This window comes from Apodemus sylvaticus, chromosome 5 (assembly GCF_947179515.1).
Source record: "Apodemus sylvaticus chromosome 5, mApoSyl1.1, whole genome shotgun sequence".
Taxonomy (NCBI): Eukaryota; Metazoa; Chordata; class Mammalia; order Rodentia; family Muridae; genus Apodemus; species Apodemus sylvaticus.
In genome coordinates, this window is record NC_067476.1 from 110,282,500 (window position 1) to 110,306,753 (window position 24,254).

General features: G+C 49.4%; 1 protein-coding gene across 3 annotated transcripts in view; it reads right to left on the reverse strand.

The window, feature by feature from the left end:
• The window catches only part of Kcnip3 (potassium voltage-gated channel interacting protein 3), a 57,941-nt gene that overhangs the window by 11,051 nt on the left and 22,636 nt on the right, over window positions 1-24,254 (reverse strand). The window contains exon 1 of one of the 3 annotated variants that reach the window (XM_052183544.1): window positions 14,897-15,396. The exons of the other annotated variants lie outside the window; for them this stretch is intronic. Coding sequence (XP_052039504.1) covers window positions 14,897-14,999 — 103 coding nt within the window. The 5' untranslated portion in view covers window positions 15,000-15,396. Of the gene's footprint in view, window positions 1-14,896; window positions 15,397-24,254 lie in introns of those variants that run through there. 3 annotated transcript variants of the gene reach the window in all.

Here is a 24,254-nt window from a genome sequence, read left to right on the forward strand (position 1 = left end):
CCTGTCCTGTGGTTGCCAGGATATACCAGAGGCTGGTATATAAAACGGATCTGGCTGCAGTGGTAATAAGTTAAAATGCAAATAAATGCTTAGAAAAAAATCTTAAGTGTTCGGAAATGAAACAATATACTTGTACTAAGCCCACAGGTCAGAGAAGAAAAATTGCAAGGTAAAGTCTGAACTAAGCAATAGTGAAGACACAGAATGGCCAGAGAGAATGCTATATCCTTTAGATTCTTCTACCAGAAAAGATAGGCACACAGGCACAGTGGTCCATGCCTGTAAGCCCAGCATACTGGGGACTGGGGCAGGAGGATTGCTATGAGTTCCAGGCCATCGGGTTTACAGAGTAAAACTCTATTTCAAGAAGAAGAGGAGGAAAAGGAGGAGGAGGAGGAGGAAGAGGAAGAAGAGATGAAAACCAATGATTCAAGCTTCTACATTTAAGCTTTTTAGCATCTAAGGAAAATCTTAGTTGGTAAAGTACTTGCCATGAGAGCATGGGGACCTGAGTTCAGCCACGCATGCGCCCAGTGAGGCAGAGCACATGGGGACCTGAGTTCAGCCACGCATGCGCCCAGTGAGGCAGAGCACATGGGGACCTGAGTTCAGCCGCGCATGCGCCCAGTGAGGCAGAGCACATGGGGACCTGAGTTCAGCCACGCATGCGTCCAGTGAGGCAGAGCACATGGGGACCTGAGTTCAGCCACGCATGCGCCCAGTGAGGCAGAGCACATGGGGACCCGAGTTCAGCCACGCATGCGCCCAGTGAGGCAGAGCACATGGGGACCTGAGTTCAGCCACGCATGCGCCCAGTGAGGCAGAGCACATGGGGACCTGAGTTCAGCCATGCATGCGCCCAGTGAGGCAGAGCACATGGGGACCTCAGCCACGCATGCGCCCAGTGAGGCAGCCCCACGAGTAAAGAGGCTTTGCAGTGCAAACCGGATGACTTAAGCTCGGCTCCCGAGAAACCACACATAAAGTCAGTGTGGCATAACCTTCTGTAAGTTTACTAGTCATATGGTGAGGTGGGAGGTGGGACAGAAGAACTGCCTGGAAGCTACGAAGCTAGCTATCCTGGAGTCCATAGAGCATCAGAGAAACACGAGAAACTCTGCCCGAAAACAAGGTGGAAGATAAGAACCAACTCCTTCAAACCGACCTCTATACAAGTACCATGGCATATGTACCACAAGAACACCCCCCCACCCCTCCACCCCTCCACAGACATACACACAGACACACACAGACACACACACACACACACACACACACACAGAGAGAGAGAGAGAGAGAGAGAGAGAGAGAGAGAGAGAGAGAGAGAGAGAGAGAGAAGAAGGGGGGGGGGAGAAGAAAAGAGAGAATAGCAAAATAAATTATAAATTCAAGGTAAATAGAAGAAAGGCAATAAATAAATATAGAGTGGCACTTGAGCTGATCCAGGCATGGTGACTCATACCCTGTAAATCCAACACTCAGGAGCCTGAGGCAAGGGGATATCCCTCACTATAAAACTAGAGTAGACTACAGTTCCAGACCCTGTTTCAAAACACACACACACACAAAACAAAACCCAAAATAAACAAAACAAAAATTAAAACAACAAAAACACAATAAGAGAAAAATAAGATTAGAGCTCAAGAAACAACAAATAATAACAAATAGTAACACAACAAATAATAGAAAAAAATGACAAGTAAACAGAGAAAAGCCAATAAAACTGTTACAAAGTTCAGTAGGAAGTCCTAGGCTAGGAAGACATATTTCTAGTGCATATGAGGGCTCATCTCCAGAACATGTAATGAACTTCGGTAAATCAACAATAATATACCTGATAACTCCGTCTTGCCCAAGACCTGTAAGTGTTCAGTACAAGAACTGCCCTCAACATCAGGCCATCAATCAAAGAAATGCAAATGAGCCCACGTAAATCGCAAGCCTTCCAATCATCTGCCATGCCCATGCAATGGGCACCTCTGAATGTTGGGGAGGGTGTGAATCTCCTGGGAGCTCAGGTGCCAAGACACCAAGTACAAAATGGTGTACACAACGGACCACTGCTTGGTGGTATCTTAGGAAACATCAAACTCGTGACAACAATTACATGGGAGAAACAGGATACATGAAGTCCTCAGGAAGACTTGTGCAAGATATTCAAAGAAGCCTGATTCTTACTAGCATATTCAGTGATGACACTGAAAATTTCGCGGTCAATAGAAGCTCAAAAGTGTGGCCCACTCATTATAAACGAACAACGAACGTTCTCTATTTAAAACAAACGGGGGAGGGGGAGGGTGGCTGGACAGATAGCTTAGTGGTTAAGAGCACTACTCTCCCAGAGGTCCCAAGTCCAATTCCCAGCAACCACATAGTAGCTCACCACCATCTGTAATGGGATCTGGTGCCCTTTTCTGGTATGTCTGAAGACAGTGAATTTAAATAAAACAAATAAATAAATCTTTTTAAAAAAATAAACAAGGATCCATTCATATATGGCAACACAAAGCCATCTCAAAATGTTATAGAGACAGCTTTTCTCAGCCCCACGTTCAGTACCATGACCCTCTGTGGGGCTGCAGGCCCCGGTTTAAGACAATTTGTTCTAGACCTAAGGGAAAGTAAACAGATGTACCTGGACAAAACCTAACACTAAGTCCTTTCGTGAAGACCAAACAGGTCTGCCAAGAAAGAACTATCTGCTGTGTCCTGCATATGTGTGTCATGTGTGTGCAAGTTCCCACAGAGAACAGAAGGGGCTGGAGCTGAAGTCACAGGAGGTTGTTAGAAGAAGGGAAGGGGGGATTGAAAATTAATAATTTAATGATGACAGCCAGGCAAGATGGTGTGTGTGCGCGATATTGTGGAGGCAGAGGTGAAGTGTTGTGAAGGCTAACCAAGGAGGCAGAGTCAGTCTATGGCTAGCCTAGGCTACCCATCAAGACTATGTCTAGAGAAACAACAGGGGACAGTAATGCTTCCCTGACCCTGGCACTCTGAAAACCAAGCTCTCAAAGGATCACCCATAATTTTGGTCTCAGAGTCTCATAACAGTAATGCTATGAGGGAAGACAGATGGCTTTTCACTGTGGAAGCTAGACACAAAATCTTGATCTGAGATTTTGCTAGCCAGCTGTGTCCAGCTGTGCTTTTGTTTTGTTGCTTTTTTTTTTTTTTTTAATATATAGTGATTAGGATCTGGAAGATTGTAAGAAGGGGAAATTGTATGGAAGTCTTACTGATAACCAAATGTGGTGTTGCACGTGTGTGATCTAGCACTTGGGAGGCAGAGACAGGAGGATGGAAGCCCAAGGTCACCCCTGGCTACACAGCAAGTCAGGGCCAACCGGAAGTGTGTCAGCCTGTGTCAAAAGAAGAACTGAGGAGGATGAGGTGGAGAGGGGGGAGAGGGAGGGGAAGGGGAGGAGGAGATGAATTCATGGAAAATCAATGGTAGTTCTCAGCACCAGTAATAGCCACCTAGAAAATGCACTAAAAATAACAAGTAACACTTGCATGAGGAGGAAAACTAAAAGGCATTGAGGTAGCCAGGAAAGCTCAAAGGACCTCTACACAGACAGATAAACTATGAGCTACACCGGGCCACGTGACAATAACATAATATTATAAAGTTGGATACTGTTACAAATACACCATCTCTCCTTAAAGCCATATATATATATATATATATATATATATATATATATATATATATATATATATATATATATATATACACACACATACATACATACACAGTTGATGCAATCTCAGGCAGAAGTCCAGGCTGGGGTCAGGGGAGATGGTTCAGCTGGTGGAGGGACTGCAGCATCCCCAGCATCCAAGTCAGGCAGCTTAAGTTTGTAATGCTTGCCAGTGCTGGGAAGGGAGACGGTGGGGATCCCTGGGCCTCTCTGCCCAGCTGGTCTAGCCTACTGGGCTCGTAAGAGACCCCATCTAAAAAAACAAGGTGGCTGGCCCCTGAGGTGGACCTCTGATTCCATGTATACCTACACAGACACACAGAGACAGAGACAGAGAGACAGACAGACAGACAGATACACACACACACACACACACACACACACACACACACACACACATACAGACACACTGAAGTCCAGTTAGGTTTTTCTAGAGCCTTCATAAACTTAGTCTAGGGCGTCTTCCCCATTAGAAATGTATTCTATCAGTCTATTGCACAGCTCCCGAAGAGAGCATTGTGCAGTTGGAACCAGGAGGAACCCCTCACCAGCCACCCAGGGAGCTCTTGGAGACAGAAGTGCTAAGGTGGGTTCCACAGTTTGTTTAGTAGGGGGTGTTGGAAACTCCACATGCAGAGAGCAAAGCTAAGTCTCTTCCTTATAGAGCACATGGCCACATGACCAATGACCCAGGAGCAAAGGGAAGTGACAGTTAATATTGTAAGACATACATTGAGATCAGCACTAGTGGGGCTGAGGCCTGGACCCATATAATTCAAAGAAAACTCACTCCCACAAATTATTCTCTAGATGTGAACATACATATGCACACATGTACAAATATACACATGTACATGCATACATGTACAAACACACATACATATGCACACATGTACACACATGCACATGAACATGCATACACACACATGTGCAAACACACACATGCACAGGAACATGCAGGCACACAGACATGCTCACTCACAACCCCCATCCCCCAGGCCTGGTTGACTCCTTCCTTTCTTTTTAGGTCCCACTTTCTGCTTCTGCCCTTGAGCAGGCAGTGTCTTCTTCCCAGGATGTAGGGGAAGCCTCTGCAAACACGCTTGCCCCTTAACCTGCCCCGTGCCTTCTACAAAACCCCACAGTGGTCAGATGGCGCCCCACCCTGGCTCAGACTTTACCTCTGACATCTCTCCCCTCCCTTTTCCCACTCAGCTCTACTGCCCCATGTGCCCCCAGTATCTACCAGGCATCCTGTGGCATCACAGAGGCAGGCTGTGCCTCTGCTCACACACCAGTCATTTCCAGAGAGGACAGCCACATTGCTATCTACTCCCACTCTGGTTTGGCTGTGACTTGTTAGCATATTCCCTAGTTCTGCTTTCTGTGCTACGGATTGGGTGCCCCCCTCCCCCACATCCCCACCCCCATAAGTCCTAATGCTCTGTGTGGTCAGATCTGGGGATAGGGTATGCTGGAGGGCACTGCTGTGGTTTTGATGAGTGTTCTCCAAAGGTTTAGTCCCAACAAGAGATGTCAAGAATGAAAGCAGTCCCCAGCAACAAAATGGGCCAGAGTAGGGGAGGAAGAGCATTGGTTAGGATTCCTCAGAAGGGCAACAGAACTGGCAGATAGCTATATGGCTTTCCAATGTCACTTAAATTCCAGGGTGAACCCCAAATCTACGACTCCAGCAGAGCACTGGGACATCAGGAATCCTCGACCTCTGCCCAGTAGGCCCCAACAACCCTCAAGGATCTCTCTGTTTCTGCCCCAGCAGTGGGACTCTTGCTACAATGCTGAACTTTGTGGATTAGAGGCCTGAATTCAGGTCCTCATGCTTTCAAGCCAAATGCTTTCCCAGTTTTCCCGACCTTGAAGGTTTTTTTTTTTTTTTTTTTTTTTTTTAATGTTTTAAAAAGTCTGAAGTCACATGGTGTCTGAGACATTACAGGCCAGGCTTTTTGTTTTTGTTGAGAGCTTGTTTAGGGATTCAAGAGATCAACATAGCTATGTGTATGCCCTTGACTTAAGATTGCTCCTCCTCTATTTAGTCTGAGGCCAAAACATGCAGGAAGGACACATATAAAATTGTGAGGAGGAAGGGGACCCCTGTCTAGCCAGCCAGGTCAGCCTAATCCGTGCTGGTGATCAGTGGGTGGCAGATGTTGTAGCCAAATCACCTTCAAATTCAAGCTGGGTTTCCTTATCAGTACATAAACAACACAGACTGGGGTCCTACCCTGCCCCCCCATATGGCTCCCTCTCTGTCCCATCCACTTGTAGGAGTTTGGGAAACCTGGGTCTTGGATTCGCTGAGTGGACCCACCAAGGGCCTGGGGAAGGGACTTTTTTGTCCCCAGTAGCTGAAGCCATCCAAGCTTCCTTGGATAGTCACTGAGACTTTTGAGCAGCTGCCCTGGAGACTCCTGCAGCTTGCCACAGTAGGAAAGAAGACAGGAACAAGAACAGAGCCTCCCTCAAACCTCCTCTTGCGTCAGCAGAGGATCTCAAAGTTATTTCTTTATAGCAGGTTCCAGAGGTACCACCATACCCACTGGCTCAATCCCTGCGACTTCGGTCCTCCCAATAGCCTGCTCTGCCCTCCTCCCCAGTGCTGTTGAATCAGGGCTCCTCAGAGTGCAGAGCACACTCATGCATCCAATAGTGACCTGTGTGTCAGCATGTCTGGCCAGGGGCAGGAAGAGCTGGCAGAGTGAACAGACAGACTCCCTCAAGTCACCATGACACCTGGCAGAGTTGGGATTGAATCTGGTGTTTAAGGACATCTCAGTGATCACCAAGGGGAGAGCTCATGGGCTCAGTCACATGATGCTTTTGGATACAAATTTTAATTTCACTTATTTTGGATGTCCTTAATATGGTCCCCACACCAGTGACTTACACCATCCCACAAATATGGGAAGCAGAGGAAAGCTTGTGGCTTTGAGATAAACCCAATAAGGACAGTCATGAACAGACAAGAAAGTGGTCCTGCTTACAGCTGGGCCTCACTCTCACAGCCTCACGCAAAGGCTTCTCAGGGTCTCCATGCAGGGCCTCCTCTGATACACGCTTGGCCTCCTCTGATACACGCTTGGCCTCTGCAGCTCTCCTTAATAGTGGAGGAAGATCCCATAACCCATTTTCTCACATAGCCTTCTTGACTCTGCAGCTAGAACCACATGACAACATGCCGAGTATGGCTGTCCACTTGGGATACAGCGCCGTACCCCAAATTGTAGTAGCTTTTCCTCGTTTATTATTTTAGGAGCAGAAAATTCCTCAGGTCTTTTCTTTGCACAAGTTGGAAGCTTGGCTGGGTTGGGTCTTGCCCCTCCCCCATTCCATTTAGGAACAAAACTTTCTTTAATCTTATCTCTTCCAGTGCAAGCCTTGGCTGCAAGTTAAATTTCCCCAGGTTCTTTTTCATTTAAAACTGTATGTTTTATATTTGGTTTTGCCTTGCTTGCTCTTTTTCACTGGAGAACTTTATAACAGTGATCACTAATGAACACATGGCAGAACCAACATTAGGCTGTGCTGAAATCTCCTCTGTCAGGGAAATGAATCTTTTTTAACTTAGTCTTAGGCAGATTCTTAGGACAAGGACAGAAAGCAGCCAAATTCTTTAACAGAAGACTCTAAAAATGGTCTCTACACCTCTTGAGCAGGGCCTCCACAGTCCTCTGAAGGCCTGTGTGCCGTGTGTGCCGCATTCATCAGCTTTCCTAGCCCAAAGTCCCAAAGCCTTCCACATCCCTCCACTTGAGCTCACATCTTGACCCAAAAGTTGGAGGCAGACAGATGGGGTGGTGGTGCAAATGTTTTGAAACCTCAACGCGGGGCTGGAGAGATGGCTCAGCAGTTAAGAGCACTGACTGCTCTTCCAAAGGTCCTGAGTTCAATTCCCAGTAACCACATGGTGGCTTACAACCATCTGTAATGGGATCCAATGCCCTCTTCTGGTGTGTCTGAAGATAGCTATAGTGTACTTACATATAATAAACAAACAAACAAACAAACAGAAACAAACAAAAACCTCAATGCCTTCCCCCAGTGACACACCTTCTCTAACAAGGCCACGCCTCCTAATCCTTCCTAAACAGTTCTACCAACAGGGGGCCAAGTATTCAAACATATGGACTTCTAGGTTCTCATTCAAACCCCCACAACACTCATACACACTAAATAAAAAAAAAAAAAAATTAAACTGAAAATCTTTTAAAGCACTCAAGATTGAGTACTTGATGAAGAGATCTGTTTGGCTCACAATCCTGGTCACTGAAGGATCCAGTCAGGAAGGTCCTTGGTGAGGGCTCCTCTGGATGTTTCGAACATGGTGGGAGGGAGATTCAGAGCCAGGCTCGCCCTTGTTTGTTTCTGTTCCTTTGGGAACTAGCCAGGACCAGGTGAAAACTATATTATCCCTTTCAGGCTTCATGTAGCGAGATTTAATGTCCACAGTAAAAACGTGGAAACTGAATTAAACTATGATATTATGAGAGGAATTTTGGGGTACTGACTGGGATAATGGGCTCAGGATGGAACCCCATAATGAAATCTGGGTGGCTTTGGGGTTTTAAAATTATATATATATATATATATATATATATATATATATATATATATATATATATATACACACACATACATACATATGTATGTATGTATGTATGTACACACACACACACACACACACACACACACATTGTAGCTGTCTTCAGATACATCAGACAAGGGCATCGGATCCCATTTTAGATGGTTGTGAGCCACCATGTGGGAACTGAACTCAGGACCTCTGGAAGAGCAGTCAGTGCTCTTAACTGCTGAGCCAGCTCTCCAGCCCATCTTGGTGGATTTATAAGGAAGAGACCATAAGAGAAACTCGTGTAAGCACCCTGTCTCTCCCCATGTAATGCCTTGGACCACCCAGGGGATGCTTCCAGTAAGAACTTATCACCAGACAGACCTCAACGTGGAATGCTTCAGGACAGAAGGTAAAGTCAGCCTTCTGTCTTTCTAACCCCATGGAACAACAGCTGTTTTCCAGATAGCTCTGAGCACACTGAGGCCCTTAGTGATAACCACAGGTGAGTGCGGACAGGAACATAGGGACTTTGAAGATAGCGTCCTTTTTAATTCGGACCCTGGTATGTCATTCTGCCCTATGGTCAGAGGGTCTGTCCTGTGAGCGGCTGGATATGTAGTGTCTCAATCCACCGGAAACCAGTGGCACCACTAAATGTTGAGAGGAAGAAGGAAGGAGATCCAGTAGCTACTCTAGAACTGAAGAGGCCTGAGCTGAGACACAGCATCAGCACCAAGTCCTGGGCCATGAGGCAGACAAAGGGCTGGGAGTGAGGATCTGTCAACCTTGCATCCAAGCCTCAGTGATCCTGCCTCTGAGTTCTCATCTCTACTCTTTCAAACTTGTTTTATTATATGCCACCCCAGTGAACCACACAGGGAAAGAATCTAATATGATTCTCATTTCAAAGACCAGCAAAGTGAGCCCTGAGGTTAAAGGTACGGTCATAAAGCAAGCTCACGGACAAACCTGGTAAGAAGGGCCTGGAGCCTTAGAGAGGTATGCGCAGCCCAGCCTGTGCTGTGTGTGTGTGTGTGTGTGCACGCGCGCACACATGCTCTGAGTACTCAGTATAATACTTTCCCCTCTCTTGAGTTGTACCTGACCAGAAGGCCTTTCTGTGGAGCAGGTGTGTGTATACTAGGCCACAGCAGTGTCCACCCAGAGCTTCTGTATCTCTGGGACCTGTCAGGCTCCAGATGCTGGGGAATTGCCCCTCCCCCTCTTCATGGGAGGCGTCTCTTTCTCATCAGGGCATCTATAGCTTTGCCCTTCTATTGTCTTGATCACAGCACTTTCATTTTATCTCCAAGACTTAACTGTTGGCTAGAATACGCCTCATGCCCTGGCAAGACCTCATGTCACCTGGGAGGCTCTTATGCCCCAAACACTTTCGGGATCTCACCACTGACCCAAATCATAGGGTCCTACATGACAACAGACTTCTGGACATCTCAAAATCACAGAGTGGACATGCCATACCCCTCTTTAGTCAGGAATCTCCTGTGAGGTGCCTAGGCTGTCTCAACTCCACACTGGGGATCCTAGCCTCTTTGACAGGTCTGATGAGCAGTCATGACATCCACTGAGAGTCAGAGTTCTTAGGCCAGGCCAACTGGCATCAGGATGGCCAGGACTGAAAGGCAAGTGAGGCAGGACTGGAGGGCACAGGGACTTTGGAAAAGGCTCCAGGAGGTGATGAGGTGTCATCCCCAGATGAGAGAGAGCCTCAGATGAACACAGGACTCATAACCACCTTGCCAGCAGCATCCGGCCTCCCTGCCTGCTCCCTTGCCCTGACCACTATTTTCCTGTCATCTGTTAATGATAGCACCAGCCCAGCCCTTGTTACTACCTCACATCCTTGGTGAGGCCTTAGTCTCAAGCCTCTGTGTCATTACCATGTGCCTATAGCAAACCTCCCTTCAGGCACACTGTAGATGGGTACATGCCTCCTTCATGATTCCACTTGGGTCAGTCTTTTCCACTAGACCCCTGTGCTAGGCAGAATAACGGTTCCCCACATAGGTCCAAGATTGATGCCTGATTCCAGCTGCAGATGAAATTCATTAAGGTTGCTGCTCAGTTGACCTTAAAACAGGGGTGCAACCTGGATCATGCAGGTGTCTCAGAGCAAAGCAGAAGAATAACTGGAAGAGAAGCCAAGACAGATGGCTCTGACTGATGTTGAAATGGCAGAAGAGGCCACGAACCAAAGAGACACCTCAAGAAACAGGAAAAGGCAAGGGAGTATTATTCCCAAGAGCCTCCAGGAGGGGAGCCCCCCCCCCCCCAATTCCCCATGTCATCTTAGCAGGGAGATCTGCACAGGCTTATAGAACTGTAAAGGGTTAGATAAGTCTATGGGGATTTGAGGTATTATATTTGCAATAAAAATGCTTTTTTTCCAAAGCTACCATGTCTGATTGGCACCCCACCACCACCACGCCCCAGTGGCAGCCCTCCCTTATACTCCTTGATAATCTCTCCTCACAGCAAGCTCTAGTCGCTCTGGTCGCCCTTCCTTGGACTCAGAGCCTGCCCTCTTGCTCCATCCCTCCAGGATGGCTGCAAATACCTCCAGGAGGACCGGCTACTGCCCTGTGACCCCAGTCCTCCTCCTGCCTGCTCCTATTGGGGAAGCCAGGACTCTTGCTAAAATTCCAGGCATCTTTCTCTACCTGGAAACGTCCATGACTGGATGGATGTCAATGTCCCAGCAGAAGACCACCCACCCTGAGCTGTGTCTTCAGACTGGGACGTGTTGAATGGTCTCTTGAGATGGGTAAGAGACAAACTGATGGGTCCTACATCCAGATGCCATAGGTTTAGGGAGGACCTCAAGATGCAAGAGAGGGAGGGAGAGAATGAGAGAAGGGGCGGGGGGGGGGGGAGAGAGAGGGAGAGAGAGGGAGAGAGAGGGAGAGAGAGGGGAGAGAGAGGGGGGGTATCAGAGATTGAACACGGGGCCTCACTCACATATACTAGTCAAAATGCTCTCCTACTGAGCTATCTATATCCTCAGTATTTTTAACTTTTTGTTTTGAGACAGGGTCTCATCAAGTTGCACAGCCTGGCTTTCCACTGACTATAACCTAGGGAGTCACTTATGTCCTACCTTTGCCTCCCCTGGAGCTCGACTTACACGTCTTACCTACTAGGCCTGGCTGACTGTGCATGTGTAACAACCCTGGGGGATGTCCCTGCAGCTGGCAGGGGACACACTGAGAAACACGGACTGCTGATCCTTGAAGGTCTCCTACCTGTGAGTTTAGCCCTGCCTGCCTCTGAGAGTCCAGTGTTGGAGCTCCACACAGAGATCCCAGACCTCTCCAAGAATAAAAGGCAATGTTTCTAGAGGGGACCATGCCTAGAGACCTCAGGCACAGAATGCCTGGGGTGGACATACTAAGTGTGCTTTCCAAAGACCCCTCAGACATTACACTGGACAGTTCCATTGAGAACCAATGTCCCATTCAGGCACGGTGGACAAGATATCTACAATGGTGTGGGGAGGCAGGGAGAGGCAAAAGATCACAAATTTGGGGCCAGTTTGGGCTACCTAGTGAGGCCCTATTTAACACTTTTCCCCCCAAAATACCAACCAGTGCCCCAATAACCTGGCCAGGTTCCCCACATCATGTTCCTTGCTCCCCATCCAATTGCACATCACCCCACTGACACGGAACACACACCGTCTCCCAGCCTCTCTGCACTCAGCAGCAGACCCCACTCCTGCCACTTAGAAGCCCCTTCATGCCCAATTGGATCAGTGTCTTCCTAGGATCCAGCCTCAGGCTCGGTGGGCAGCCGGGGCTGGAGGCAGAAAGAAGGCCCCAGTTGTCTCTCCTTGTTGGGAAGATTCCCCTCATAGAGTCAACAAATCCTCACTAAGCAGCTGTCTGGTCCCAAGCATGGGACTACAGTGGGCAGCACACAGCCACGCCCCCATGCTGCTGGCGCCTAGCAGAGACAAGTTATAAACTAGCAAAGGAACTCAGGAAGCCCCCTGATGTGACTGGAGCTGTGAGGAAGCCCAGGTGTATGAAAGTTAAGGCTTCTGTTGGGGGAAGGGGGCAAGAAGTACCTCACCAGTACCTCAAAGATACCAGGGATGCAGCAACTGGGACACCCTCTACCAATCAAGGCTCAGGGAAGAACCTCAGAGAGAGACTTGGGACTCCCTGTGGGACTAAATGTCAGACAGCCAGGGAAAGCTACCAACCCTGAAATGCTGCTTCAACTTCAGGGCTTTCACGGACTTGCCAGGCCCAGAACCCACATGCCAGACACCACATACACAAATTCTAGCCCCTTGGCCCAGCCTGTGCTGGGTCCTGGTCCCAGCGCCCAAAGAGAGTCCCCTTCGTGACCTTCTGAAAAGTTCCAGGCTCTCCGGTTCTTACCAGTCCAAAGGACTGGTCATTCTGGTTTCTTACAGATGAGAAACACAGAGGCTCAGTGAAGATAAGAGATATGGCCAACTACACATGCACACATGTGGCACGGCCAAGGCACGGGAGCACCAGCCACCTCTCACCCCAGCCACATGCAGAACAGTGCATACCCAGTCAGATGGCTGTGCTCGGGCTCCTCACAGCACAGCTGATGTTCCTGTAGCTGCTGCCGGTCACTAGGTGCTTCCAGCTCTCAGCTGGCACCACTCCCCATCACCACAGAACATCTAGAACTTACAACTCCCCCGCTCTGACCCAAGCACGGTGGGGGAGGGGAAAGCTGCCTCCATGGGAGAGCTGTGTTAAACCCTAAATCACTTCTGTACCAGTCACCATCCCCTTGCTGGTGGAGATAGCATAATACTGAGTGAGCAGGGTACTGACCATGGAAGCCAGATATGGCCTGGGGATGGGGCGGGAGTTAAATCATCAGGCCCACTTTAGAGATGGTGCTGTAGAGACTCGGCACAGTTAAGGGGCTTTACAGTTTGTAAGGATGGCAGGATCCCCACCCCCTTCCCGGGCCTCACTGACTCAGGCTGTGTGTTCCCTCTCCCGCATCAAGACTCCAGAACTCCCAAAGGCACACGTGGGATGGAAAAGTGGGATGCTCCGAGTTTGAAGGAGGCTGGTTAGCAGGTCAAACAAGCCATGCTCTGTCTTAGGACTACTATCCACCTTATAAAGATAGCTCTCCTGAGAACGCACAAAGTCAAACTTCAGACTGCCCCACAGGGACCTTTGCAGTGCTATGGAAACAAGGCTGACAGTGTTTCTGGGTACAGCAGGGCTGAAGGTTCAAGAAGGCCTGGGAAACAGGGATTTGCAGTGGACGGTCATGGCTTCCTGGGCACCACATTACATACACCCCGGCTTCCAATAGGAGATGTGCAGAAGATGAAGGATACAGGAAGTTTCTGGAGGCACGCAAATCCCTCTCCCCCCCTGCTCCAACCCCAAGCACCCTCATATGGGTCCCCACCAAACTCATGGCTGGAATCTCTCCAGCCAGGCAAGTCTGAGCAACTCTCCCGCTACTAGAGCCTGAGAGCCCAAGGTGGTGGTGGTGATTTAAGCAACTTTTTCTCTCTGATCCTCACTTGCAGATTTAGAAAAGAGGCATGAGGGAGCCTGTGGCTTCTGTGGGGGGGTGTGGTGATAGGTTTCTAGGAAAGGACCAACTCCGCCCTCAGGAACAGAGAAGAGTCATGCCTTGCAGCCTGACTGCCCTTTGAGGCCCTCATCAGCCCTGTGCAGGGGGTCGCGAGCCATTCCCAGGTCCGAGAGGATGCTAGGCATCTTAGAAACAGGGGCAACCTCCCTCCCCCAGCCTCTGGGTTCCATTCTCAAGAACTGGGGCCTAGCAAGGTCGGCAGAGTGCTGAACCAGCAGGATTCTCATTCTCCCGTAAAGCAGCCAAGGTACCTAGGTGACCTGAAGCCAGTTCCTTTCTCTCAGTTCTGTGGAACAGGACTATGCCTGACCCTTTGGAACAGCCGGAAAAGTTATGTATCTGGTGTTCGCTTCTCCTTAGTCCAACTATTTGTCCAGAGAGGCCCCTCCTCCAGAAGTGGTAGAGTCCTGCAGTTGGTATTTCATGTCCAAGGATATTTGTCAGGGGTCTCTTTTAAAGAGATGGTCAGGACTGATTTAAGAGCAGTCTGTTTTCTCTGTTAATATTTTATTAGGACAGAAATGTGGCCGCGGATTTGGTTACTGATCTTAGGGGCAGGAGCTCTGCATGGAGACAGGGAACTGGACACCAGATGGAGGGCGAAAGGGACAGTTTCACCACTGGCAAAGATCTCAAACCATTTGCAGATTACTGGTACCTTGGGTCCTGGGTCTTTCCTGGCACCTTCATCCTGGGCCACCTGCCTCTCCAAGCCAGAGGCGGCTCGGACTTGCAAGCCTAGGTCAGCTAGGAATGCTCGTTCAAGATGTCACCCTGCGCATCCCTCCCGTCTGCGCCAACGCTGCAGTTCGGTTTGGTCGGTTCAGCCCGAGCTCTCACTGCCCTCCAAGTCCAAGACCCAGCCCTCCCTAGCCAGGAGGGGGCAGCATCTGAGCCGAGGCAGCTAACCTTCTACCGACCCCTGGCCTCCCCAGGAAAAGTCACAGAGGGGCGGGCGGCCACATGTTACCTTCCATGGAAATGGGTTCCAAGATGCCGAACTGCTTGAGGACGGCAATGAACAGCAGCACCACCACAGCCATGGCGCACAGCTCCATACCCTGAATGCCCATGGCGAGCGCGGCTGGGACGGGGGCGCGCCCCTCCGCCGTGCGCTGCCTGGAGGCGCCGGGGCCCGAGCCTCCCGCCCGGCTTCAGGGGCGGCGGCTCACATGCCCCGGGCAGGCGGGGCTACGGGAGTTGGTGGGGCCGGGACCCCGTGGAGGAGAAGGCGGCAGTGAGCAGAACCGGTCGTGATGCTGGAGCCCGGGCTCAACTTTCCAAATTAGCCACCAAACTTCGAGGCGCGGCGGCGGCTGTAGCGTGGGGCGCAGCTCCTGGGATCAGTGTGAGCCAGCAGCGCCCCCATTCCCCGCACAGGGCACCACGACTTTGCCGCCCCCTGTCCTGCCCCGAGGGCTCGGGGCCACACAGGCGGGGGGTCCCGGGAGCTCCTGGCCGCCCCAGGCTCCATCGCGGCTCCCCGCGCGCTCATTGGCCTAGGAGCAGCGACCACTCTGGGACTCGTCCCTTGCGGCCCCTCCTTGCCAGCCCAGGAAGAGGAGGGAGGGACGAGGCCCCGCCCTATACGGTCCAGCTCCAGACTGAACCTGGCGCGTCGCCACCGCTCCCCGCCAGCCTCGGGGAGGCCGCGCGGTCTGCGGTTTCCCCACCCGCTGGAGGGAGCCGGGTGCTCAGGAGGAGGGGCGCAGTGGCCACACTCTCTGCAAGAGAGTCAGTGGGAGGGGTGCGGAGGATCCGGGAAGCCCCGAGTCTCCGGGAAGTTTCCTGCAACTCAGCCCTCAGCTTGAGATTCAACTTGATCCCGATCCACCCCTCTTTGAAGATGGAGAAGTTGGTATCCAGAGTTCTCCAGTTTTGGAAACCTGCTTGCGCTCCCGAGGCTTTAGGAGGAAGCTCTGGCTTTGGCACTGGAGTCTGCAGGACTGAGTTCAGGTTCTGACTGCTGCTGTATGACTTTGGTCGAGTCTCGGACTTTCAGCTTTTTCCATAGAGAGCCGATATGCCTTTCTGGATGTCGGGAAGATCTAAGCTGCTGCTGAGAGCTATGCTAATTAGTAATTATTTGTGGGTGTTTTTCTTCCCTTTAGGGCACTGGGTAGGGCCAAGGAAGCAGCGGAATGGAAGGAGGGAGGGGGGGGAGGGAGGGCAGGGCAGGGCAGGGAGTGGCAAGGCGGAGATGCTCCAGGCTGCGAAGTGCCTTCGCAAGCCGGGCGCAGTTCTGACTCTCTGCTGCCCCCTTGCGGGCTCAGCGCGCCTCGGGAGTCCCCGCAACCCAGAGGAACCATCCTGATCCCTTCTTGCTGTTTTAGCAAAAGGGGAAATTGAGATCAGCTTCACGCCTAAGGACGCTGTTCCCACCCCCAGCCAGAACAACCTCGGCTGGCCTTTAGGAGCTTACGAATTACTCGCCCATTTCTTCAAAGAGCATCAACACAGTGTTTAGTCCTAGGCGCACAATGTTTAGTCCTCAGGTGGGAATGGAAATCCTAACAGAGCCCCTGTGCCCACCCCACCTGCGCCGGAGCTCACATATCAGGGCCAGGCTGTTGGATATATTTAAAGAATTCTTACAGTTGGCATTCCTCATCTTCCGTTTTATAGACGAGGACACTGCGGCCCAGGTGGGGTGAATTACTTAAGGGGGCACAGGTGCAACGCCCTCCGATTAGATTCTGGAAAGGCGCTTCTCTGATGGGAACCACACAGCCTCACTAATTTAACCGGCTTGATTAAAAGCCAGAGTTTTGGCAAGAATTTTAAGCAGCTGTAAGCGAACGGCTTTTAGTTCAGGTTAATCGGGCTTTAGTCTCCATTGACCAAGGCCAACAAGCTGAGCAGAGAGGCCGAAATTGCCAGACAGTTCTGCTGGAGAATTCGACTCGCTTAAATGTTTAAAAGGCCAGAAGGTCAAAGGTTTTCTGTGCCCTATAAATTACACTTTTTAAAAAAAGGATTATTTATTTTATGAGTACACTGTAGCTGTCTTTAGACACACCAGAAGAGGGCATCAGATCCCGTTTCAGATGGTTATGAACCACCATGTGGTTGCTGGGAATTGAACTCAGGACCTCTAGAAGAGCAGTCAGTGCTCTTGACCACTGAGCCATCTCTCCAGCCCCAAATTACACTCTTAAGAACGAAGAAATAGCCGGGCGGTGGTGGCACACGCCTGTAATCCCAGCACTCTGGGAGGCAGAGGCAGGCGGATTTCTGAGTTCGAGGCCAGCCTGGTCTACAGAGTGAGTTCCAGGACAGCCGGGGCTATACGGGGGAACCCTGTCTCGAAAAAACCAAATCTAAAAAAAACAAAACAAAAACAACAAAGAAACAAAACAACAACCAAACAAACCCAAACAAACAAACAAACAAACAAAGAACCAAGAAATACCCAGTCATGTCTCTGTTCGTTTCCATACGGAGTCAAAGTCCTGATAGACATCCCTAGAGAGTCATAACTTCTGTAAGCCTCAGTTTCCTCATCGATAAAATGGGGATGGTGACTAGCCTCTCTCGGGGCTCATAAAAAAATCCAGTGAGACCACGGGTGGCACCTGAGTGGGCTCTGATTCCCCTGCCCAATTATTTACACTCAGCCCAGCTGTGCTTTACACTCATACAGCTGTATCAGGTGCCTCAATTTCCCTTGTGCTCCTGCGCATCTTCAGATGCCAGTGTAAACGTCGGTGGCTGCTCATAGCACTGAACTATGAGCAAGTCATCGATCCCCTGGCTGTGCGGCGTAAAATATTAACGACGCCTAAGTGGATCCGAGGCCCGAGAGCGCAGTAGCCCCGTGGTATGAACAGCCTGGGCTGCAGGCCTAATGGATGAAAGTGGACTCCCCAGGTCGCTCCGGAGTTGGGCCCTGTCAGCCTTGGGTCTAACCGAGGTCCACTGACGCTAGGTGACGGCTCTCTCACGTTCTTCTCCAGACTAAGCGCTCAGCCAGCGAAAGTCAGGCCACGCCCTCTGGCGGCCACACCCCTAGGGGCTGTCTGCTTTGGCGAACTTTCATCCCTCTCATGTTCCCACGCATGCAGCCATATCCCGGGAAGTGGCAGCACTTGTATAGCCTTTGGGGGAAGGACAGGAGGGCTAAGGTACGGGGAGGGTTTTGGAGTGGGGGTCTCTGTAGGGGAAGACGAGGGAGCCACGTAGAGGAGCAGCCCATGCTTCCTAAAGATGTTGGGCAGAGCTCACTTGAAGGCCTCAGGATGGGTAGGGTGCTCAGGGGTGTCTGAAAGCCTGGTCTGGTTTAGGGAGTTATCAGACGAAGCTGGTTGGAGTTGCACTTGAGGTCATAGTGTCCTTTTGGCCTGGACTATTAAGGCTGCTTCTTGGCGCTGTCTCCAGGAAGCCTACCGAGATGACACCAGGCCTGCATGGTGGCCTTCCCTGAACTCCTCTGCTTCGTGTGTGGTCTGTCTCCACCTCCTGTGTCCCTGTCTCTTATTTCTCACACAGCTCTGCTGTTAGTTTTTCAAGGCTGGGGACCTGGGAGTTTGACATTGGATGCTATTTCCTGCTCCGGACACCAGGCTAGCCCAGAGTCCAATGATTCTGAGTCTCACCGGTCTGCACCAGTTCCATCCCAGGACCCATCCTCTGGGACCAGCTCTCCAGGGAACAGGCATTGTTCAATGAATTGTTCTTATGCTGCATAGGATCTAAGCTGCCCAGGACTGGAGTCCCACAAGCAAAAGGTACCTCACACATGGTGTCCTGAGTGTGTCACACCTGACACTGACCTCTCCATCCGCTCCTGCCTGTGCCACCCCCCAGTCTTCCTCCCTATCCCACCCTCTTCCGTCTACCTCTGTGCTGGGCACCATGGCTCCATCCCTCCCTGCTCTACACCAGCAGCCCAGCCACACCCCTTCCCTCCCTCCTGGACTCCCAACATAGATCCCCACCCTCCCCTCCCCCACTGCTCCACTCAGCCACCAAAGCCGCTGGGATTCTGACCTTTTGCGTTTAACCCTCTAACCATGGCTGCACCTCAACTGAGGCCATGTTTGCCTGCCCACCCCCACCCAGACTTGGTAACTGCACCAGGACTGCATTGGCCACTTGCCAGGCTCTTTGCTCCTGAAGCCACAGGACGGGAATTTTGGTGAACTGACCTGTGGCCCCAAGCCCTCTGTTCCCCTCTGCGCTGCCTTCTACCACTACAGTGGGCAGCTCAGGCTGGACGTCAGAGGGGACCAGGACCACGAGAGCCATACAGGAGACTTACGGAGTCATCGGCACCCTGAGGTGTCAACAAGGAGCCTGAGAATGCTGTCCCCTGGGGAGATAAGAGGGAGGAGGAAAGCAGCAGTAGCTGTTGTGTGCCTGGATCCAGCTGTACCTGACAGCACCTTCAAACGCTACCTTTCGGTTATATGAGCCAGTAACAACTTGAGTTGGGTTACTGTTACTTGTCACCAAGAGAATCCTAATTAATACATTATTTACTAGTTATGAAGGCCAGACTCTCAAAAAGGGGGCCAGAGAGAAGACAGAACGGGAGGACTAGGGCTCAGAGGGACGAGTGTTGGTGCTCAGCTGGCCCCCTCCTCCCTTTTTTGTTTAGGGCAGGTCTTCCCTCAGTTAAGTCTCCGGTGTGTCTCCCAGGTAATTCCCGGTCCAGCCCTGTTGACAATGTAGGTGAACCAGCACAGCACAGTAGGCGAGCCTCCCTTCTGTTCCCTTAGGTTTCTCACTGGCTGGAAAACACACACGCTGACGACGGGCCTCGGACATGCAGCTCAGTCAGAACGAAGTCCAGGGGAGGGGAAGACAGAGCCACATGGAAGAAAGGATCTCAACTGACAGCTGCACAGGGCAGGGCCCCAACACAGAGATTCTCGTGTGAGTGTTCAGGTAGAAAAGCCAATACAGTGTGTGTGTGTGTACTGCCATAGCATATATGTGGACAATTGTCAGGAGTTGGTTCTCTCTTTCCATCATGTGGGGTCCTAGGGCCTGAACTGAGGTGATTGAAGCCTTGGCAGCAAGCATCTTGACTGACTGAGACGTGTTGCCAGCCCTAAACCTATACTTTTCACCATTCCTTGGTACCTCAATCCTCTCGATCATGGGGAAGGAGAACCTAAGCAATGGAGAGACTGGCAGCAGACTTAGCTCAGGACGGAAGCCACCCTTTAGGCCTACACAGACACCACACAGCAGCTCTCTAAGCGCACTGGAACAGCAGTGGGCACAGGGTAGTGATCCTTGTGAGAAGGGGGCAATGGAAAGAACCCCGCATTTATTCCATCATTTCGCTCAGTATACTGTCATAAATGGTGGCGCTCAGAACTGCCCCGTGCAGGTGTTCCCAGAGATGAAGGAAAGAGATCGAGTGCAGGGATGGTTTGACAGGCCCAGAGCCAGGGAAGGAGGGCGCCACCGAGTCATGGGATGGATGGTAAGTGTCTCCTGGAAGGCTCATGTCTAAAGTATCATTGCTTGTCTGTGGTGCTATTGTGAGGCAATGGACCACTGAGGAGGTGGGGCTTTGTTGCACAAAGTTGTGTCACTCAGGTCTTATCTTTATTAGGGTTTCTACTGCTGTAGAAACAGTAGACACCATGACTGTGGGAACTCTTGTAAGGAAACACTTAGCTGGGGTTAGCTTACAGCTCAGAGGTTTAGTTCATTATTGTTATTGCAGGGAGTATGATCGCATGCAGGCAGACACGGTGCTAGGGAGACCTGAGAGTTCTACAGCTGGATCAGCAGAGAGATGACACCGGGTCTGGCTTGAGCATTTGAAACCTCAAAGACTGGGAATCTGACAACTCTAAAAACAAGACTCGACATTTTCATTCTTTTTGCTTTTTCTTTTTCGTTTAATTTTCTTTTTAATTGAGATGAGATCTCATGGTGCTCAGGTTGGCCTTGAACTCCTGACCTTCCTGCTTGTATCTCCCAAACGCTGGGATGATAGGCACGTGCCAGCATGCCTCATCTCTGCAGTGGTTGTGACTGAATCAAGGGCTTTATACATATTATGCATACACTTTTACAATTGAGTTATACTCCCAGCCCCAAATTCAATGTGTGCATGTGTATGTGTGCATGCATGCCTGTGTGCAAACATGTGTGAAGTGAATCTATGAAAGCCAGATGTTAGGTGTCTTCATCGAATGCTCTCCACAGTATTTTTTTTTTTTGAAACAGGGCATCTCACTAACCTTGGTGTTGACTGTTTCAGCTGGTCTGGCTGTCCAGAAAGCCTCTGGGATCCACCTTGTCTGTCCCCACAGTGACAGGGTAATTGTCAGCTCTCATGTCGAGGGTGGTGATCCACACATAGCTCAGCATGCTTCCACAGCAAGCACCGAGCCCAGCAAACTATCTCGTCAGAACCACACCTCCCAAAGAGCCCTCCTCCATATTTATAGGGGAATAACTTAATATCAGGCCTCTTAACAAATCGTGATATCCAGCATGTAATGGAAGATCTCTAGTGGCAAGAATGAAAAAGTAGCTGATCATGATGTCAACTCAGAACCCAGAGATGACCAGGATGTTGGAACTAAGGAGAAAAAGGCTCCAAAATAGCAAATTAGTATGTTTTTAATCAGATTACATTGGAGCTCTGAAGAACAAACTCTGGTCTGTCTCTATCTCTGTTATTGTATGAGTGTCCCCTAGAGGCTCATGTGGCAAAGGCTGGCTCCCCAGCTCATGGTACTGTTAAGTGGCAGAGAGCTGGGGATATAGTTCAATGGTAGAGCACTTGCTTAGCATGTGTGAGAAAACCTGGGTGCTCAATCCCTAGTGCCTTCTAAGACCCCACCCCCACATACCAAGGAATAGAATCTTTAGAAAGGAGGGCCTACTAGAAGGAATTAGGCCACTGGGGGATGTCCATTTTTGGATCCTGACATATACTCTTCCTTTTGCTCTTTGGCTCTCCTGAGGCCTCCTCTGCCACAGGCTCTGGCCATGACGTACAGTGCCACCACAAACCCAAACTGACAGGGCCTAGAGACCACAGACTCAAATCTACAAAACTATGAGCCAAAAAAACCCCTTTTCCCCCACTAAGTCACTGCAAGTGTTTTATTACAGTAACAGAAAGCTGACTAGCATCTTTTCACTATCTCTGAGCATATTGTTCAAAATGCTGAGAATCAAAACCCTGAAAAAAAAAACCCAGAAAACATCACCTAGAGCAGGAGATGACATAGCTGGACACATGTTTAGCTCACCACTCAACCAAGAATTATTTTTCAAAAAGCCAAGAAATAAGAGAGTATAAATATAAGACAAGCCAAGAAATAAGAGAGTATAAATATAAGACATGGCAGTAAAAGAGGAAGAGAAAAACACCAAAGGCATGAGAAAAAAAAAAATGTCAGTTGGAAGGCCAGCCATCTGAGGGATTACATTAAATGTAAGTGGACTAAAATAAATGGAAGAAAGGTAGAAATGAATATGAGATTAAAAAAAGTAAAGCCTAATAAATGAATAGTTGGGGTCCCAAGAGAGGACAAAAGCAAAACAAACAAAAAACTAGAAAAAATGCTAGAATTTGAAGAAATTTTCAGAAATGGTTGAAAGATAGCAAACAGATTCAATGAGCTGAACAAATCCCAATCAGGAGAAAGAAGAAGAAAAACCACAATTAGGCAGAGCAAATAAGAAACCAGACTACAATAGACTGACAGTTCTGAAAATGCTCAAGGAAGGACAAATGAGTGGCCAACTTAGAGTGTCTTCCAGACGAGGAGGTGCCAAGCGCGGTGGTGCATGCCTGCAACCCTACTGCTCAGGAGAGGCAGACAGAACAACCAGGAGCTTAAGGTCAGACTCAGCTATGAGAAATGCTTTTCAAAACAGAAGAGAAACAGGAGGAGGAATGTTAGTCCTGTTGTGGTTCTATCATGTGACCAAGGCTTTCTTTTTTCTTTTTCTTTTTCTTTTTTTTTTTTTTTTTTTTTTTTTTTTTTGGGTGGTGGTGGTGGTGGTGGTGGTGGTAAAGACAGGGTTTCCTTCTGTAACCTTGGTTGGAATTAAAAGTATACACCACCAACATCCAGGCTTTTTTTTTTTTTTTCCAAGATAGGATTTTTTCTGTGTAGCGCCCCATGCTCCAGCTGTCCTGGAACTCACTCTGTAGACCAGGTTGGCCTGAAACTCAGACATCTGCCTGCCTCTGCCTCCCCAGTGTTGGGATTAAAGGCGTGTACCACCACCACCGCCCTGACCAAGGATTTCTATTCCAGGGATAGACCGGGCCAACAGTCTCTAATCTCTGTGAAACAGCTGGAAGTCAGGTCTTCATCCTTCAGCATTTTCTCAAGATTAGGAAAAAAGAAATCCTTAAGTGGTGAATGAAATGGGAATAGGGACTCTCGTGGGGACAAGAGGTATAGACTTGTCATCTCCTTTGTCAACAATGTACACACCTTGTCATATGAAGAACCCGCCAGGAAGCAAGATAATGTTGCATGTCTCCAAGGACAAGCTGGCCATTGGTCTGTATATCAAGTAGGGGAAACCCTCTTAGTTCATGAGGAAACTCTTCTAAAGTCACCTTCCTTTATAGAATTGTCTTTTATTTGTACTTTGCCTCAGGAAGTAAGAGACGAGTGTTTCTTAAATGATCCTAGTTCCCATGATTCTTATGGCCAAGAAAGACTTGGGAGACCTGAGGGGATGGAGTGACTTGGCTTTATGTAAGTATATCCCCAAATATCATTGTGGTTCTAGTACCACTGCTGCCAGTTTAAAAGAGACTCCTCTCACAGTCCTGTGCCCTTGTTAACATTATTAAGTATTAACTTGACACAACCTAGAATCGCCTGAGAAGGTAATCCAGTTGGGGGATTTCCTTGATGGCTAATTGATGTAGGAGAACCCAGCCCTCTGTGGGTGGTGGCATTCCCTAGGCTGATGGTCCTGAACTGTATAAGGAAGATACATCCAGGTGGTTGTGAAGCCCACTTTGAATCCCAAAACTCAGGAGGCAGAGGCAGGCAGATCTCTGTGAGCTCAAGGTCAGCCTTATCTACAGAGTGAATTCTAGGACTATCCAGGAAAAATCAAAAAACAAGGAACAAAATGAAACAAACAAGAAAGAAAGAAAGAAAGAAAGAAAGAAAGAAAGAAAGAAAGAAAGAAAGAAAGAAAGAAAGAAAGAAAGAAAGAAAGAAAGAAAAGAGATTCCTAAGAATAAGCTAGTGAGCAAAGCCAGCTACCAGCATTTCTCCATGGTTTCTGGTTCAAATTCCTGCCCTGACTTCCCTAAGTCATGACCTGTGACCTGGAAGTGTAAGATGAAGTAAACCCTTTCCTCCAGAGTTGAT